We start from the raw sequence: 20,947 nt of genomic DNA on the forward strand, positions 1-20,947 counted from the left end.
AGTGGAGATGTCCTTATATCCGGTGCGAGCATTAAAAGTCTATTTATCAAAGGTTGAGAAACTCCATCCGCATCCGCGTACACTTCTCATCTCTCCGCGGAATCCTTTCCGTCCACTGTCAAAGAATGCAATTACAGTAATTACTTTCTGAGGGAGATGATTTCCCAGGCTTCTCAGGGTTCTTCTTCATCATCTTCAAGCTCTGTATTACCCCGAGTGCACAGTATTTGGAGTATGGCCACTTCATCTTCCTTTCTAAGGAATTGTTCAGTGTCTTCCATTCTGGAGGCGGCTACTTGGAAGTCAGTCTTGATGTTTACTTCCTTTTACTTAAGAGACGTTCAATTCGCCTCATCGGAGGGTTATTCTCTTAGTCCGTGCATAGCAGCTAACTCTATTATCTAGGGTGCGTTCATTTAGCTGAGGTGGTATTCTCTTCGTGCAGAGGTTCTTAGGTTAGCCAGATAGAGGAATTCCTTTTAGTCTTTAGAATCTTAGGCAGCAGTAATAGTATAATCACTTGAACTTAGGTTTAGTACATTTTTAAGTATCAAGTCTTTGATAATTTCCCTATGAGAGTCCAAGGAGATTCTCTAGTAGGCTAGGCTCTTTCATCGGCGCTGAGATACTTCTTTGCTTCTCGATTGTCAGGCCTTATCCGGAGGATCAACAACTCGGCACACTGCTTCATTCCCCTCCATACATGAGAGGATCTGAATAGCCAAATGGGAGGTTCATCACACAGGATCCTCCATACATGAGAGGCTCTGAATAGCCACATGGGAGGTTCATCGTATTTCTCCATACTTTAGAGGTTCTGAAGAGCCACATGGGAGGTCGGTGGACCGAGACAGTACTGACCTGACTGACAATCAAAGTGCTCTCCGGCATGTCTCTTCACTGAGAGCATTGATTGATATGGTGAGTGTATGACTAAACAGATGTCCTATGCAGAGCAGATCAGTGAGCCACCATCACTGCGGTTGTAAAAAGGGGGCATGCAGCAACCTAGATGGGTCTTCCTCCAGCATGTCTCTTCACTGAAACCATTGATTGATATGGTGACATACATTTACACATAGTCGATTGATAATGAGTTACCTGTTTATTCTCCGTTGACAGGCTGGGCTGAATTAGATTGATCCCACCTCCATTAAAATTTTGTTAATTGGGCTAATTCAGGTGTTCAGGGAGTGTATTGCAATATGAAGTTTTCATAATAAAACTAGTATTGTAATACTGTACTTACCTGAACACCTGAATGATTCCCACCCTCCTCCCCACTTCAGTTTTTGATAGTGAGTGACTGAATTGGGGATGTTGTCCTCTGTCGGCTGGTATTTGCAGCCGCCTTGTCAATGGTACCTCAGGTAACTCATTTGACAAGATTTTTCCTGTAGCGTTGGTAATGCTGACAGTTAATTACCCACTTTGTGGGTAAAATTATGGGGATATAGTTGGGGCTGGTCAGTGACCAGGGCTAATTCAGGTGCTCAGGTAAGTATTACAATATTAGTTTTATTATGAAAACTTCATTTTCGTGATTGAATATGAGCTTATATTCATAAGTGGTCATGACACCAGGAAGTGGTATTCATGAATAGTTAAATCAGTGTGCTCTACATTATTTAGTAGTATATGTTTAATTTTGTAATATAGTTACTGTACTGTATTTGTTAAAAAGTAATATATTGTACTATATATGAAAATCACTACATTTACTGTATTTGTGCATCATTTGATTTATATTTGTATTTACTTTAGGGTCTGTGCATCTCTTGGGATCAGTTGCATACAACCCAGGCGGTAGCAGCTCATCTGGGACATTTGGGAGTGGACGTAAATCGCACAAAACAGCCACCAATCAGCCCACTCCTGATGCTCTTCCTGTCAATTATGAATTTAACCTGTGGACACAACCAGACTGTGCTGGAACAGAATTTGAGAACAACAATCGAACCTGGTTCTTCTTTGGCATTAAAGGTATTGTTTGAAGCTGCTGAGCCTTGAATTGTTGGAAGCAGTTTATGATTCACCCATCTCTGTGTGTGTTGTGTTTGTTAGCAGAGTATATCAGAATCAGGTGAATGGATCTTGATATGCCTAATCAGTTTTAAGTTTTATGAGAAATTGGCACAATGTGTTGCTATGAAAACCATCTCACCTGTTACAAGTTGTAGTGTTTCTGGCTGTTCAAGTGCCTCCCAGATCAAGGTCATAGTTAAGGTCTTGATGTTTAAATTAGTGACCCATATACTGAACTGATGGGAACAAGTGGAACTATATCCAGCTATAAAGATTTCAGAGCACACAGTGACCAAAAGGTCTTTATAATCTTAGTTAAATATTCTTTGGTAATGAGAACAAAAATTGTCTCCATAAAGGTAGCAATTATTCTTCATACTGAAAATTGTTGATCGCTGTTATTTATTTTTTGGTCTATAGCAAATTAGTAAAATTTTCACTTTCAGAAATTATATATATTTTGAAATTAAATTACATGTGCAGTACATGCACTTGTGGATTTTAGTTGTATATGTATTTTTATTATTTAAAAATCTGAAGTAAAATATTTGTTATGAATGGCAAATAGACAAATATTTGATCTTATTGTGCCACAAGTGAGTACTGAATGTGATGAAGCCATTTTTTGTATAGTCTCTTATTAAAGAGTAAAAATAAGAAAATTAACGAGAGTGAAATAGGAAAATTATAATGAAGTTATTGTGATGGTATTAGGTATTTAAAAGCACAAAATTGATAAATAAGTAATGTACAGGAATATAATATTTTTTTCACAATGAGTACAATTCAGGCAAGCAGGTGATGCCGGGTCTGCCTTTTTAGAACCAAGTAACCGTTAATTTTTTCATACCAAAAAACCAATAATGAATTACTCCTTACAGGTGGTTGTGTCAGTAATAGAGTAAGAATTAATGTGATGAATCTTAACAAGCAGTCCAAGCTCTTCTCACAAGGAATGCAGCCAGTCATGCAGTGCATCTCCGGCACCCGGCATCCACGATGGGAGCGCATCAAGGATAGATGTACCTACAGGGTAAGTAGCTTTAGAATGTTGTGTCATTTGAAACATCCAGATCTGGTATATAACTTTGTAAAACCTTGCAAAATTTTTTCTGATGTTTGGTTGTCATTAATCCTCCAAGTCATTCTTTCTAAACTTGTATGAGGGGTAAAGGATAGAGTGGGCAAGAAGCTGAGTAAGTTGAACAGCCAAGTTGGAACAGATGGAAAGTGAAATGCTAAAAATATTGTAACTATTGGGTGGATGGAGTTTACAAGAGCCCTCAGTAATTTTACAGTTTACAGTACAAGTAAAGTTGAAGGCAATATCTTCTCTAGTGTGTAGTATAGGATATTATGCATTAGAAAGGTAAGGTGACATGTGTACCACAAACCATAAAATTCACTACGAGGAATGGGTAGGTGAACGTAACAATTGATGATTATAGGGAGGACATATAGGCATCCTTTTTGTGGAAGAATTATAAGACTCAAGTTTTGCACCTGAGGTAGACATTTCCTTTCCAAATTATTCTTAAACGGATATGGAGAGTTAATTATCAATGTGTATTTGCCGATTTTATTTTGCTTGCATTTTTTCTTTGTGAAGTTGAAGTACTCATCCTCTCTTTAGACCATCTAAGTGATGATGCTTTTGCATTTTGGAATGCTGTGTAAGCACTTTGACAAGGAAACTGGATTCCTAAAACAGCTCATGCAGGCATTTGCAGTAACCAGAATTTTGATGAGCCATTAGGGGCTCATGGTAGGGAATGTTGATTTTTTTTTAAGCATAATTTTGGCATCATTTTATAATGATGGTGAGCAATATAGACAAACCTGACCCCAAAAGGGAGGTTACCATTACAGCATTCCTAGGTGGTACCAAGTGTTCATTGCAGCATTGTTTTGACCCCATCTCTATTGCTTGTAGTCTTCTATCTTTGAAATGAACCTTAGCGCTCCATTATATAGCTTTTTCTTCTGCATCAGCGGGAGTTCGACAGATTAAAACAAAAAACGAGAACACTTGGTTTTCTATGAATGTCCTTCTATCCATCTACTTCCTCCACCCGCCACCAGGGGACTAATAGGTACAAACACCCACAGCCTTCAGTCTACTTCTGTCGCTGGCTGTGGTAGGAGTTCGGCAGATGTACTTGGTTTTTCTGTTGGTTTGTTCTTTTATTTTTTTAATATTCGTTTGGTACGATCATGTAAGGTAAGATTTGCCATAATAGGTATTATTACAGTTTTATTACACTCAGGATATGTTTTGCCGAGGGAAAAGTTATGATTGGATAGCTAGACAGTATAAAAATGTCATTTTTGTACAAATATTTTGTTACTAAGTAGCCTCTAAGGGTTTGCTGAGTTTCACTTTGCCGACCTCTTGTTTCAAATGTAGGAATCAGCTACATAATGGAGAGGTGAAGTTCATTTCAAAAGTATAAATACTTAATTTACAATTTATTTTTTAAATACTTACCTCTCCATTATAGAAATTGCCCTCCCTTCCTCCCCACATTCAAAGTGGACAGAAGTAGACTGAAAGCTACGGGTGTTTTGTATCTATTAGTCCCCTGGTGGGGGTAGGGGAAGTAGATGGATAGAAGAAGGATATTCATGGAATACTGAGTGTTCTTGTTTTTTGTTTTGATCTGCTGAACTCTCGCTGGCGCGGAAGTAAAAGCTGTATAATGGAGAGGTAAGGTTCATTTCAAAAATAGAAGACTACAAGCAATACAGCTGGGGTCAAAACAATGCTGGAAAGAACATTTGGTACCACCTAGAAATACTGTAATGGTAACCTCCCTTTTGGGGTCAGGTTTGTCTAACTTCTTTAACTTTGTCTTGTTCCCGTTTTCACTGTATATTTAAGAACAAGTCCTTGAAGCAAATTACATGAAAGTATAAAAATATAAAGGTTGTCTTGTTACATTAATTTATTGTAATTATAATGATAGAAAAACCTGACATCCCTCATTAGGTTGGGTGAAGTGATTTGTTTGTAATTTAAACTGTATTTATGTGAACAAAGGAATTCTTAGTAAATATCTTGATTATCCTGAGGCTGCTCAGTCTACCCTATTACTGCCTTATTGTCAGGCATACATGCAAGCAGATTGCTAAAATGGTGAGAGTGACGTATTTTCAAATTTTGCCCTGTTGACCACCTTTTGGTTATACTAACCATAGCTCAGTGGTCTCTTTAAACTATTTTATAACAATATGTGGACTGATAAAGTAATTTAATAGTAATATTGAAATTATCCTGTGGTTCAGTTTTGTTTTATCTTGTATTTATGTGTACATTTATATATATATGAAATTTCAGTAAGTCTTATAACAATATGAAATATGTGATGCAGAAATAAGAAGACATAACAAAATATAAAGTAGAATTATAGTGACAGGAGAAGATTAACATAGTAGGTGAAGATATTGCCCTAATAATATAGTAATGTGATTTTCATTTGATTTAATTTTGTTCCAGAGTGAAGAAAATAGCACAGTGATATCATGGGTTCATACAGTCAGTGACCCATGTGCTGTTACCCACTATGCCTTTACATACCCATACACATACACTGAATTGCAGACGTTGTTGGATAGTCTAGATCGTCGATTCCCTGCCGACTGTCCAAGTGTCTATTATCACAGAGAACTTTTGGTGTACTCATTAGATCACTGGAGAGTCGACTTACTTACTGTTAGCTCTCATAAAGGAAAGAGTGAAGACAGAGAACATAGGTTACCTGGGCTCTTCCCTTTGCCTGACCAGCCACGTCCCTTTCGTTTCCCCACTAAAAAGGTTGTGTTTGTGTCTGCTAGAGTCCACCCAGGAGAGACATCCTCGAGTTTTGTCTTGAATGGCTTCCTGAATTTCATTTTGTCTAATGATCCACGTGCTGTAAAGCTCCGAGATTTGTTTGTTTTTAAGCTCATCCCTATCCTTAATCCTGATGGTGTTGTGAGGGGCCATTACCGCACTGACCAGCGGGGTGTCAACCTGAATCGTGTCTACGTTGATCCATCACCAATATTACATCCAACTATATATGCAGCTAGGCAGATAATCCTTTACCACCATCACGGGAAGGTGACACCTCTCACAAGAGACATGCCATCAGCAGCCTCTACCACTGAGTCAGTCAGTGCAGCAGACACAGGCTCTAGCAGTGATGCTGATATGTCTTGTAAGGGCCCTCCTGTTGTTATGGATGAAGACACCTGTCATAGTTTCAGTGATGTTCAGAGTGGAAAAGCTGGAGGTTTAGCTAGTGGTAGAATAAAAGGAGCCTCCCTTATGGAACTGGATGAACCCTCAGCATCTGGATGGGACATTTCCAGCAATGTCTCTGTAGATGGTACCAATACACAAAGCAGCTCATTCCAGAGAGGTTTGCAGCCAAGTGAAGTACATGATGATTGTTCAAATGTGTCAAGCATAAGTGAAGCAGAAACTGGGGTCACAAGCATGTTTGGTTCAATGGCTGCTGTAAGTGACTTTACAGACATCATTTCAAAGAATAATAGAAACTGTGCCGAAAGCAACAAACCTGGGGTTAATGAGTGCACCACAGAAGTTAGAGGTGTTGATTATGAGAGTAGTAATAAATCTAGAGATTTATTTGTGAAAGACTTTCATAAAGAGGAAAAGGACAAGTTAAGTGGTTTCATTGGTGGAGGCAGCGAGTTTGAGAAGGGCACTTTGAATCCTCTTGGGAAAGACTTCAACATTTGTGATGGTGTAAAACCTAACAGGTTATCATCAACTGCTCCAAATGTTTTGCAGACTCCGAGTGTAATGCCATATTCCAGTGTTTCTTGTACAGTGTCTAGTCAGTATTTTAAAACAGAAAATGCCAGTGAGAACAAAGATTTGAGAGTTCCCACACACAGTACTTATAAGAGGGATGCATCAAGTGAGAAAAGAAGTTGTGGTATACCATCTACATCACATAGTTTACCATGTAAAGGTTTGTCACCAAACCTTAGTTCTCTGTCGAGCATGCCATCAGCAAAAGAGATATGTGGTGTTGCAAGTAGCAGTGAAAGTGAGGCTGAATGTGGCCGACCTGGCAGGGAAGCTGAAAGTAATATTGGGATCTTGGATGCTTCTTTGCATTTACCCTCTGATGCATTTAGTCCTATGGTTAACCCAGTGACCACTAGTATACCAAAGGAAACACAGGTTTCCTCTGGTCTCTTCCTGTATGTAGATCTCCATGGCCATGCATCAAAAAGAGGTGAGTGAAATTGACTGGTTGTGAATGTAATTGTAAAGAATTTTGCCCAGCTGTTTTTGTTGGGGTACCCAAAGTTTTGTTGACAATAGTAACGTTATATTTTGTAATTTGTAAGTTGCCTCGAGATAGGAACTATGCATGGCATTGTGGCTAACTATGTGTTTCTGTTATATCAAATGTCTAATTACTTTACCTTTTGGAGTATTCATGTTGTGTCACACCTATTATAGACTGGTTTTGGTTGGAATTTTCAGCTTAATTTTACAGGTTTTTAGGTAGTTATAAGGATAAGTTATGTAATGAACTGGTATGGAAAGTCTGTTAGAATTATTCATAATAAACAACTGGATGAAGTTCTTTTTAGTAGAGAGATATTATATATTGTGATAGTAAACTGAGTTGACACACATTGTAGAGGAAAAAGAAAAAACTTCATGGTCACTGATTTTCATTTTTTGTTTAGCTTAAAGATACTGTACATGAATTATTTCACAGTTAAATGTACTCCATTCAGATTATTTCATTTATACATACTAGATGCTAATTCTCATTTTCAGGTATTTTTATCTATGGCAATTGGTATGAAGACCCAGCTGTGATGGTAGAAAATATGCTTTTTCCAAAATTGATGGCTGTGAATTGTCCAAACTTTGACTTTGCTGCCTGCAACTTCTCTGAGAGGAATATGTATCTTAAGTAAGTTTGTTGTCATGTTTTCCATTTACTTATTTATTCCCTCATGATATTCATAGCATCAGTCATACAATAAAGTTCTTTGGTCTGATATTGAAACACATCTAAACTGGAAATATCATGTTGCATATACTAAAGGTAAATGCAAAGGTACTTGAAATCTGAACAGAAAAGTGTCTCATACAGCTTAGGGGGCTGATATTATCTGAACTAGGCTGTGTAAGTCAGATGTATGGATCATTATCAGATTCAACACAGGCCAACACAAATATGTTATTTAAATCTCCAAGCTTCAGCTAACAGCAAACATCAGGTTTTGGAAATAGTTAAGGAAATTAATTTTATGTAATTAAATTTTACAAAACATTAATTGGATAAAATTTAAATTTTACTAAAGACAAACCCTTTGGGCCAGCTCTGTGAGAATGAAGTGTGTTGACTCTGTGTTCTGGTTAAAGTAATTAGTACATAGTAATCATTATAATAATAATGATGTGCATGAACCATGTGTTTTAAGCCCCAAAGTCCAATCTATAAATCCATTCCAATTTCTCTAGGGATCGCCGTGATGGTATGAGTAAAGAGGGTTCAGGTCGGGTAGCTATAATGCGAGCCACAGGTCTCCTGCGTTCTTACACCTTAGAATGCAATTATAATACTGGCCGAACTTACAACCCAACACCACCCTCCCCTCTTGATCACCGGAAGAATCCTCAAGGCTCCTTGCCTACACCTCCAAAGTACAACCCATCTGTTTTTGAAGATGTAAGTACAAGTGAAAACTAAATATTTTGCTCTGTATATTTAATAGGAGGTACAGTACATTGAAACTTTTAATGATTGTTTATATAGCTTCAGTGAATATTTTTTGGATTTTGATTTTTGATAGCGTTGCCGCTGTTCATCATCAAAGAAGTCACACTCTTGGTCTCCCCAGGGCTCCATAAGACAGACCAACCAATCTCAAAGAATTCTCTTCTAGTTGGTCACAGCCAGAATAGTGCATGTTGGCACAATGGTAGATTATAAAGGACTCAAGACAAGAGGGCTCTATTTCTTTGTCTAAAGCAACTGCCTAGATTCATTCCCTATCCTTTACATGCTGATGTGGCAACAGCGTGTATGTCGGCAATTTTCCCCATTACTCCCTTGGTCTTTGTAGGGTGACGAAGCTCCATGTTTTTGCTTGCTTGTTTTTTCCCCCCGAGATCTTATTTTGGTCACCATGGAAGAACTGAATTCGGAAGCAAGTGTGCAGGTTCAAGTCCCACTGGAAAGTTTTAGATTTAAAAATTTTTAGCTGGTAGGTTTATTTAGGTTAAAATAAGGCAGTAAGTCAGGTTTGGATTGCTAGGCTACGGTACCGTACTGTTTTCTCTTTTTCATGACTGACAAGAAATATTTAACAATAATGCACTCATAATATTAGACATTTTAGCTTTTGAAAATCATTATGAAGTTTATAACCTTTTAACATTAGTAGATGATGTTAGGCTACTTACAATCATGAATGGTGGTAGCATAACTTCCAAACCTTGGCACTTAGTAAAAGCTAGTTTGTCATTTGTAGTAATTAATTATCAAACTAAGTGGTTTTGGTGATAAAGATTGCTCTCCATTTATCCTTAATATTAGGGAACTATATATATATATATATATATATATATATATATATATATATATATATATATATATATATATATATATATATATATTATATAATTATATATATATATATATATATGTATATATGTATGTATGTAATGTTTATGCATGCATACTGTACATAGATATGTATGTACAAGTTATGGTGGCACCGATTTATGCCATTCCAATCTTACAGCGCTTTTTCAAATACATTTATCAAGAATAGGTATCTAGTTATGGCACTGTAAGTGCCATTAAAGCCCCATTAATTGCACTTACAACTAGAGTAGGCATCTAGTTAAGGCGCCCATTAATAGGGGACTGCCTGTATATGTATGTTTGTATGTATACAGTTTACATTTAAGTGATGATGATGATAATAGTTATAAATATTAGTCCTGAAGAGGAAGAGTTTCTTGATGCATCAGAGTTTTAACCTCTCCTTGACAGACCTACTTCTGAAGCTAATGGGAGGAATGTCTCATTCCTTTTACAACTCAGTTGTAAAGTAATGGAAATATTTGGGTACATATATAAAGTGGCCCTGCTCAACCATTAGTAGCTGTTTTTGATGGCATCCCACCGTGGTCTCCTTAACCACTAAGTGTTTAAGGCCATCTTCTAAGATGTCTTGAATCAGATTAGAAAATTCTTAGCACTACCTTTGAAATCTTTCCTTTAGGGTCTTGTCCCTACAACCTTTTTGCATGTAAGTTCCATGTAGAATTTCCCAAACCACTCTTGAGTTCTGCTTCATTAGTGATCTGGCTCACATTCTGAGTGATAAAAAATTACACTTGTAACCATTACTGATGTTTTGTCACCCAGTTCAAGTAGGCTGTGTGGACTCTCAGAATGCCATGTGCAGAATTTCAGAAGTGTCAGGCAAAGCTTCAAGAAGAACTTTGGTAGTGATGGTTCTCAGGAAAGGATTCTTTGTAACTTTGTTAAAGTTTTACCCCTATCAACTTCCTGATATCCTTCTCTCCACCCTCTTCACACAGAGAAGTTCCGAGTTGGAAGGGGTAGCTTGGACAGTTGTTATGCAACATGGCCATCAAGCAAATTTTTATTCTAGTCACCAAGGTTTTACCATTGTTTTTTCTTGCTCCCAAGACCTCAGGGAGGGAGCTGTAGGCCAGTTTCAGACATTTCCAGTCTCAACATGTTCATCCATATTACTGTATTCCCTTTTTGATGAGTCATTCACTTTGGTCCAGGCAGCCTTTTGGAAGGGCAAAGGATGATTTCTGTCAACATGTAGTACATGTACTTCCACATCCTGGTATACCTTCAGTCAAAGTAAAGTATTCTCCTGTGTGTCAAAGTTGTTAGCAGGATGGAGTCATTTGCTTGGTATCAGAATAGTTCTCTCGTGTTTGGATGACTGGTTCGTTCTCACCAATTAGTTTTTATGATGGCCTTGAGGGTGAAGAATTGTTTTATTTCTAGCCTCAGGAGTAGGCATTTTGTTCAATGTTGACTAATCTATGCTTTTCCGATCCAGTCAGTTGCTTATCTGGGGATGAAGATCAGCTCTCTCTTGTTGGGGGTTTTCCAACAGAGATGGGTAGCCAATTTTCTACCACTTTTGAGAACTGTAATGGGTTGGCCTCTAGACCTCAAGAACCTTTACACTGTCCTCAGATGTCTCAGAGGGGCCATTCTGAGAAACATTTGATGTCAAGGAGTTGGAAGGTAAACAACCTACAGCTCTTGGCAGTTTGGAATGGTCTTACATAAGTCTCAATTCTTACATAAGACGACATGGAGACACAGCTAAAGAGATTAGTTCAGGTTAGCAAAGAAACTTCCTTATCCTTTGGACAGAGTCCAGCAACATCATTCTGTTACCTTGTTTTGTCCTAGGGTAAAACATTATTGAAGACCAACTCGGTAGAAAAGGGCAAGGTCTTCGGTTAGATAGTCTCCTCTTCCTCAGGTTTGCCAGTTGTGGAACCTTTGGGGAGACCCAAACACCAATCTATTCATGACTGCCCAAACACTATGCTGCCAGTTTACTGCCCTTTATGCCAGGATCTTCAGGCATGGGTAGTTGATGCCTTTCTTCAAATATGGTTGAATCTAGACCCTTATGCTTTTCCTCTGTTTGCTGTTTTGAGGAAATACTTGACAAGTTGTGAGCTTTGCAAAACACTTGGATGATTTTGATAGCTCATAGGTGGCCCCAAAGGGAATGGTTCCCCTAACTTCCTTTCCTAGTGGTAGATGTTCCTCATCTTCTTCCATTCAGGAAAGATGTTTTCAGACAGTCCTATTTTAGAAGATTCCATCAAACCTTCACATGCCTCATCTGACTGCATGGAGATTGTCAATTGTCTGTTATGAGCTAAGGGCATTTCTAGAATGGCCAAGGAAGCAATCCTTAAGTTTAGACTTGTGTATCAATAACAATGATCAGTTTATTGATCTTGGTGCTTGTCCAGAGTGATATCCAGCACCTGTTCCACTAGATATCCTGATTTAAGTTCTGCCAGTATCTCAGGTTCGCAGAGCAGTTTTCCGTCACAGCGTTTAAAGGATACCACTTTGCGCTGCATTCAGTTCTGCATTATGCTGACTGGAATATCACTGACGATTTAAAGTTCAAAGAGATTTTAAATCTTTTTTGCTGGAAATTTCGTCTTCATATCGTGATTTACGATGAAATTTGGATGTAGTCCTTCAGTTTTTAACATAACCTCAGTTGAGCCTTTTGATTAGGCATAACTTAAGAACTTTGGAGAAACTTTTCTTTTAGCTCTTGCTTCGGCAAAGTGTATTAGTGAGCTACAAGCCTTTTCTTGTATGTGGACTGTGTTCTAGTGGCAACCTCTCTCTTTTCTTTCATTGCTTAGAGAAAAGATATAGTTGTGAAAGTTCCTCCCAGATTTGTCACAGTGCCTAATTTAACTGCTTTGGTAGGCAGTGAAGAAATGGCGATCTTATGTCCAGTTAGAACTCTTAAGGATTTACCTGGGCAGACATAAACCTTTAAGAGGAGGAGTTAAGAATTTATGTGGTATTAGAAGATCAAATGCTCTTATGTCCAAGAATGCTCAAGTCAATGCACACAAAGTTGATTCTTGAGCTTTTACCATTTTTGGAAATAATCCTCATGGCTTTAGTATTGTAAGCATGTTTTTATTTCCTTTAAAACATTTTGCTAGAGAAGGTTGACATGCAGCCCAGGGCAGATGAAACTGTTTTTGCCTCATTATTTGTGAAATGCTCAAATTAGTATGAGGTGTAAAGCCCTCAGTTCTATGGTTGCGGTGGGGACGCTTTCTCCTAAACCAAATATGATAGTAACCTTGCTTTTCTATCTTAGCGTTAGTTATTAGGAAATCCCACTATTGAATTTTGGGAGCATGAAGGTACACATTGGTGTATAGGAGTGCACCGTTGTAGATGAAGATGGTGGTTGTCTTTAATTTTGGACTGTCGGTTATGGGCTTTCAACTCAGGCACAGGAGTCACTAGTGCTCTACAAGGTAGTGCCCCTTTTCCCCCCTATAAGGATCCTCTGACAGGTCTCGCTGCAAGGGCCTTACACCCTGTTGTGGTTCCATTGTCTGGCAACAGTACTTGCCAGTAAGGATCACACAGTAGGTAAGAATGTTGAGCTTTTTTTTTTTCCTATTGAAAAAGCTTTTAGTTTGCTTGGCTGAACATAGTTTTTCTGGCTACACTAATAATAATAGTGATTATGTGGGAATATTAGCTTTACTGATGAGAGACTTGCTATCAGAGATAAGTACATTTCTGATTACTGTAAATTTGGTTAAAATTTCTCATTAATTTGGGAATCTTACCATTTTAACAATATGCCACATCATACCATACAGTGTATGAAGAATAGTTGGTGGTGAGGCATTATTCAGACACGTTGCTTGTCTTTGGTAATTTAGTAAGTTTCATTTTGAGGTGCAGATTCTCTTTCATATCCAGTATGTTTAGTATCTGTCGCCTCTGTGTATATAAATTTGCTGAAATTTCATGTCTTCAAATTCTTTTTTATGTGGTTGCATGCAGGCACTATGTAAATGACAAAATAAATTTTGAGAGGCTAGTTCTTTTGTAATTTTATATTAAGATTTAGATGTGTTATTACATCTCACTCTAAACTAGCTAGGCACAAAATTTTTTCCAATTGTGGACTTGAAATGCAGCAAGATGGATGGATGTCACTAGAACTTAGAGAAGGATTTGAATTGGCATGTTCTAGTCAATTTTTAAGTTTACATTATTGAAAGTGTTGGATTGTTGTATACCTAGCTGGGAATATTCTGTGATCTGTTTTAGCTATAAAGGCTGTAATAGATTATGTCTGATAATGTCTTTTTTATGTTGCTTTCTTCATAATACTTGAGTTAATGGCCATACTATAATCCACTGCAAAGTTACGAACTGAATATTACAGAATAAAATTCTTTTTTAATTTCAGTGTGGGAGACAGCTAGGAGTGAGCCTTCTAGATCTTGTTGGCGGTGGCTGCAACTGGTCCCGAATACCACAATCTCAGTATGGTAATTTAGCCGGCGTAAGGGCATGGCTTCATCACTTTCTCACTTCTTCGGCATTGTCACCTCGCACACAGACAACAGCCCCTCATACACCTAGAACACCTGCTCGTACAACTAACAAGCTAACAGTAGAGAGGCTTAGCAGCAGAAACTTAGGAAATGGTTCACGTTTGGTGTCAGGTAGACCAGGACCTCCAAGCACTCCTGCATCTCCAAGGTTACCACGTAGTCGAGGACAACGTGTGCGTCGGCATTCTTGGTGCCTTACTGTAGATGCTGAAAATCAAGAACCCCAAGAAAGTAGTGCCTGTCCTCGACCAGCTAGTGCCAAGAAACCTATGGGTTCAGGTAGCCACTCTCCGAGGTATAAGCAGAAGTCCCCAAAAATTAAGTCACCTCCCAAGAAGCCTGGTGTTTCTCGTTCTTTGACTTTTACAGAACTTGGAGAAAGCAGCCACTTAGGTAGTGGTGAAACAAAGCTTGCAAGCAGTAAAATTAACACCTGCAAACACAGTCTCACAGCTAATGTAAGTCTCACACCAAATTTGAGTGTTAAACTGTCAATCTCTGACACTCCAGAAAGTCCAACTTTGGTGAAGAAAGTTGAAAAGATCAGGAGACAAAGAAGCAAAGGTCTGAATGGTGGAACAAAGAAACTAAAAATAAGCCCAAGTTCCAGTTCCAGTACAGAAGAAACCTCCCTTAAAGGAAAAGACACCTCTTATTATAGTCTTCCCAGTTTAGAGGCAACTGAGCGCAAGTGTAGCCCTTTGTCAGCTTCTCAAGAAGGATTTTTCGGTGCTGCTGGTCAGAGTCCTCTTTCACCACGATCTCCTCTGTCATCTGTATGTGAACCACAAGCAAGCCATAGTCCTCCAGGGCTGGGAATCATCACAACCTCTGCACCCTGCGAGATTCACTTACAACCCAAGTCTCCTGTGGTAGTCACTTCTCCGAAAAAAGTGCCAAAGGTCCTGTCTCCTAGTAAGCGCTCCAGCAAGCATACACTCAAGTCTTTATCCAAGAGTATGGATCGATTACCAGCTGTCCCAGGGGCTGCTGGGGAGCGACTGAAACTTCTTCCAAAGAAAGTAAAGAAGAAAGTAGCAGCTCGAAGTGTTACTGATTTAACAGGAACTATAGCTTCCCCAGCAATGAAACCAGCAACCTCGCAGCCAACACTTGATTGGATTATTAGTACGCCACATCAAGGCTTATCATCTGAAATAGATACGGTCCCACCAAAGATTAAGAAAAGAAAGAAAAACAGCAGAAAATCTTTGTAAACATATGGTAAACATTTTATATTGACTTTGAAAGACTTAACAGGCATTTATAAAAGGAATGACCATGCATATATATGTGATATGACTAAAAAAAGGTTGCATTTTATAATTGTAAAATTTTCTCAACATTTGTACACAGCATTGTTATCATTTCTGTTACTCTTGCCTCGCCAAAGCTGCGTGAGTGGTTATGTCCTGCAAATGTACATGCATGGATTAAAATGTAACTCGGTGATCTTCAGCTTCTAATTTGAGTTTACTTGTACTGTATTAGGTTATTGTTGATGTTGTTAATTGAAAAGCATTCATATTTTTTATCTTAGATTTCTTTTAACTTGGGATGGTGCTTTATAGTTCTTGGTATTTCTTCGGCAACAACTGTCTTGTTTCTTCGTACATGAGTATGTACTTTAAATCTAGACATTACAATGTCTTTTCCTTGTAAATTTATACCTCTTAAGGTACTTGAGTAAATTCTTTAGCTTGCATGAGAAAATTTCATCAAATCTGATTGATTAAATAACAAACTTATTAATCACAAACATGTAAACTGTAATTATTCAAAAGTGATAAATGCATAATTTGCATTGTTTTTGACCCTTGTATTTACTCATTAAGTCTTCCACAGGGGTTTTTAGGGGTGTTCAAGTGACTATTAATGACCTTTTATGTTTTTAATTTATAGACATAAAGGGCCTTTTTCATGGGCAGTCCAAAACTTTTTGAAATTTTTTGATCAATATTATATTTTGACCTCTTATTTATTGTGGTGCTTGTATTATAATCATCAATAAAGAAGCTGAAGTTGTAGGAAAGTGAAAGCTGAAATCAGTGACCTCATGTGTAGGACCACTCCATGAATTATTTTGTGAGGAAGTTTAAGTGGTGACTTTAAATGAAGGACCACTCCTTGAAATTTTTTTTCCCCTTCTGATTTCAGACCGCATTTTCCTCCACGGAGGCATTCATCTTTAAGCCCATTGTTATTCAGGGATTCTGAAATTTTATTTGTCTTCCGCCCTTCTTTTGTCACTTCTTTGTTACTATATGAATAATTCTTCTATGTGGAACTTGCATGAAATCTGAAATATATTTGGTAAACTGCACAGCATGGTAAATGAATCTTATTGTAGGGAGCTAATGTTAAATCTCATTCCTGTATCATAATAATCACTTATTTATTCCTGGGTAACCCATCTGGTCCTACAGCACTGTTCGTATAATGCGTGTGTGTGTTTGTAGGCACTTATCTCCTTTTATCTCTTGCATTTATAGTCTCCTACAGTGAATTCCTAACAGCTACAGTTTAGCCCTTCAAGGGAATTCTGTAGGCAAGGCTGTGTTTGTTCTAGACATTATTCTCTCTTTCTCCTTTCCTTCGGTTGTTGTGTGTCAACAGCTTCTGTATTTTTGAAGGCTAAGGGAAGTTTTTTTTATTCAAGAAGTTTGGTTTGCTGAAAAACACGTATTTTGATTTGATTATAGTAACTGTCAAGTAAAACTGTTTCATACCCACAACTGATTTTTTTAAAATAAAGTTCTTGGTAGTTTTTGAGTTAAATTTCTGTGGTGAAGAAGGATGTGTGTTGTAATGACTTAGTTGTGGGCTGAGTGAAGTACTTAATGGCTTACATAGTTAGAATTGCTGTGTACTTGTGGTCTTTTTGTTTGTTAAACTCTTCTGAGTCAACTAGTTTTCCAAGAAAGAAAAAGCTCTAGAAAGTTAATATCATTACTGAAGGGATTATATAAGTGCATGTCAAGTTACTGCTTTATAGCCTCATAGTCAACATTTATGTTTTTGGGGGTGTAAGATTAAGTTTCAGTTCCCAGATTTTCCTTAAATACAAGAAATTTAGAACCTGAAATTGTCAGGAAAATACTTTGAATTAACACCTTATGTGGCTCGAGAATTCCATGTTTTATTTTTTGTCTGTATGCAGCTTTTGTTGATGAACTTTTTATCCTTTCAAATCTTTCAGTAGTAGTCGCCTCAAAGTTAGATATATCATAAATTAAACTGATGTGTGATCAGTATAGATTTGACTTCAGTCCAGCTTTTAGTTACTGGTAAGGCTTAGATCTACATTTTTGCTTTAATGCTAAAAATATCTTAAGTACAGTCCTTTACATAGGTACAAGTCAACTGGAAGTTAGGAATTATGTGATTTGAGTCATTTTTTCCTTTTATCAATTTGTATTTTTTGTGTTATCAAGGGAAATACTTAAAAAACTTAAAAAAACAGTAAAAGGCAGGACCCCAACTGTCCCTGTGTGGGTTTGTACTTATTAAATTTTAAATGTTTATTCAGGTCACAGTTTTTCAGCATTTATGACTTCTTTGAACATTACTTTCACTATGTGAAATCCCACTATCAACCATCTTGTGAATGTCATTCCAAGTAGTGAAAATGACCTATTTTGGAGTAGCATTGAGAATAGAGGCATACCCTTACATTCTTGGTGCTCCATCAAAATTATTGGTACTCAACCCTTGTTTCTTTTGGTTGCAAGGAATTACAGAAAATTCACAGAGGTATGTACAATGAGCTGATTACCATTAACATAGTGTAAAGGTATTTTTTAATCATATATTTATGTACTGGTCTCATATTATGAAGATTGTTTCAGTGTTATGAATTTGGAGGTCCCCTTTATTTAATTTAACTTTGTAAGAATCATTGATACTACGGAAGGTGCACTAGCAAAAACATACAAAGATGTCAACGAGAAATTGAGTTTAATTACAGTAATGCTAATTTGTCTTTCTTTGCCAAAATATTTTGTGACCCGTTGGATCTACTGCTGTATTGTATTTATACATCTGACCATAATAGACCGCAGATGTATGCATGAGAGTAGTTATATGAACAGTTTACTGTTATGTTTTTGTGATATTACAGGCTGCTGAAGGAACAGTATTCATTAATGGCACAAGTCCTGGCTTAACATTACATTTTTATAAATTAAATTGTACAAGATGGTAACCTACGATAGTTAATAGTCAACAGCTTTGTATGTAAACTGTTTAAACTTCAGTCAGAATCTGGGACTTTATTTTAGTACAGTATATATATCTTGTGTAAAGTTGACAAAAAAAAAGCATTGGTATATAGTATAGTGTTATTGTGCACAACCATTTGGGTTTGGAATCTGTATTTCTAATGAGTTGGACAGTTTGCCATTTGTAAGAGCATTTCTTTACTTTAGAAGTGTGGCACAAGGATAGATAGGGTATTACAGAATGATGAATTACTAGAATTGCTGCTTTTTAGCTCCTTATTTAAATCAATACTGGCTGACTTCATTGACAGATTATCAGATGGGAATTCAGGGCAGCCATTCAGATCTGAATTGTGTTAGAAGTACCTTTCTGCTCACAGTCTGGTTTACTGATGACACATTAGCTCCTAATGGATAAGAAGCACAATTATGTGGTGGCACAAAGACAGTCGTCTGTAATAATGCTCTTCTTTTCAAATTTGACAAGTAACCATATTCATTTAATGAGCTACAGTTTTTTAATGCATTCTTTGACACAGTCAGTCCACAGGCAAAGAGGTAAATTGTTCTTGGAGTGTTTTGCAGTCTTAGATTTTGGTACAAGAGAACTTCGGTTCTAGCACCATATCAGTACAGTGATTTTTTAAACCATCATGACATTATATTCATGAGATTTAAATTGCATCAAATTTGTTGTTTAAAAAATTTATTATTTGTTAACTTTTGGTATACAGGAATAATGTTCTTGGGTATAATTTGCACTTACAGTTATTTCTTATGTCTAAAGAATAAAAAAGAAAATAGTCTGTGATATAGACAACTGCTGTAATTTTGTTTAATCACATCAAATTTGTAGTATTTTGTAGTTTGCTGTAAATAATACTTCACAAATGTTGCAAGTGAAAATGATGATGAATCTTTGAAATGCAAAGCCAGAATTATCATCACCCTGCTCCCAAAGCTGATTATGCTCTACAGTCAGTTCCCCTCATTTGCTGTCCCTTATGAACAATGAAGTTCTGCATATTGCTGCAAACTTTGTCATTACACTGTAGTAATTACTTTGACCTTTGGTGTAATCTAAAATTCTGATAACCTTTCCTCTCTCACCTGGTTAAGAAGAAATATTCTCCCATAAGTAGTTTTAAGTAAAACTTAATTTTCCTTGGAATTCCAAGTAACAGTATAACCTTTGCTCACATACCCAAATGAGAAGCGCTGACTGCATACTGTATTACATCACACTGCAGTGTGCCAGATTCATACATTGCAGTGTGTACAGTACAAGGAGTTAAGATTGATAAGCATAGCTTTAATAGGAGGTGGTCCTGTTTGTATTTACATGAATACATCCCTATGCAAGCTATAAAATGGAATGAAGTTGAGTGATATTCGGTGCTCCAATATATTTTGCTTGTGAGGACTGTATTTCAAATTTTCATTAATGTTTCTCCATTGTATATACTGCACTGTGCATAAATATTGTGGTTCTTTATGTAATAAAAATTTTTCCGATGAATGTTGAATTGTATATTTATAGAAAAAATTATGGGTACCAAGACTGTGAAAGATTCTTTTATTTGCAAAGGACTTTCTGTTGTTATGGAAGTACATGGTGTAATGTAGAGGCATTGCTGAATGAAATTTTTTGAAGGTTCCTGTTGTGTGTAAACATTGTCATGAAATTGCCTCAGTGCTGAATGTAATAATTTGCTTACCTTTGTCTGTAAAATAGATGATGGAGGGATATTTCTCATACACACTTAGTGGTTGCATCAGTTTGGCTAATTATGTCTGCCTGTTAATTTTCTTTTTAGGTTGTGTAAAACATTTTGAAATTTAACAAGAGTATGCAAGATGTTTGTGTAATGAAGCATGTGTGTGTGCTTCAACATATGTTGTTACACAAGCTATATTTTGCTTTGCTTGATTAACAGTCAGTTACGTGCAATTTAATTACTATTCTTATAAGTACAAATGTTTCCTCATAGTGTTGAAAACCTAATTTTTTCATATTTTGCTAATTTGTTATTATCAGTGAAATTCTTGATTAAGATATATTTTACCCTTTTTCCAGTATTTATGGTTTTCTTAATTTTTATTTTTCATTCTTACTTTATAGCTGCCATTATTATTATGTATATATTGCTTTTTCAGTTTTTGCAACTTGCCCCTCAATGCAGCCAGTGTTGTTTCAGAGGAAGCAGGCAAACAAGTATGCCATGGTTATGTCTGGGTTCTTCTAAAGAAATTTTATCATATAGTAATTGCACTGGCATGTAAGGTTCAAGATTTCAATAGGACAATGTTCTGGCGATTCAGTAATGCAGTTTTATTGCTCTGGGATTGCACCTTATAACAAGGAAATCTGCGCAAACATACTTCCTCATTTTACACAAGCTTGAAGTTCTAAAGATGGAACAGCTTGTGGATATTATGCATTGTTTGTCTTTTACTACAGTATTTTGTCATTAACAATTACCGTGAAAGAGTTGGGAGCAGAGTGGGTGGCTCC

General features: G+C 37.0%; 1 protein-coding gene across 2 annotated transcripts in view; it reads left to right on the top strand.

Moving 5' to 3' along the window:
• LOC136855119 (cytosolic carboxypeptidase-like protein 5) overlaps positions 1 to 19,233 on the top strand; it is a 37,935-nt gene extending 18,702 nt beyond the window's left edge. For both annotated transcript variants that reach the window (XM_067131962.1, XM_067131963.1), the window contains exons 3-8: positions 1,765 to 1,983; positions 2,907 to 3,058; positions 5,522 to 7,277; positions 7,835 to 7,973; positions 8,528 to 8,735; positions 14,065 to 19,233. In XM_067131962.1, coding sequence (XP_066988063.1) covers positions 1,765 to 1,983; positions 2,907 to 3,058; positions 5,522 to 7,277; positions 7,835 to 7,973; positions 8,528 to 8,735; positions 14,065 to 15,429 — 3,839 coding nt within the window. In that variant the 3' untranslated portion in view covers positions 15,430 to 19,233. The remainder of the gene's footprint in view (positions 1 to 1,764; positions 1,984 to 2,906; positions 3,059 to 5,521; positions 7,278 to 7,834; positions 7,974 to 8,527; positions 8,736 to 14,064) is intronic.
• The last annotated feature ends 1,714 nt before the right edge of the window (positions 19,234 to 20,947 follow it).

Source organism: Macrobrachium rosenbergii, chromosome 30 (assembly GCF_040412425.1).
Source record: "Macrobrachium rosenbergii isolate ZJJX-2024 chromosome 30, ASM4041242v1, whole genome shotgun sequence".
NCBI classification, from domain to species: Eukaryota; Metazoa; Arthropoda; class Malacostraca; order Decapoda; family Palaemonidae; genus Macrobrachium; species Macrobrachium rosenbergii.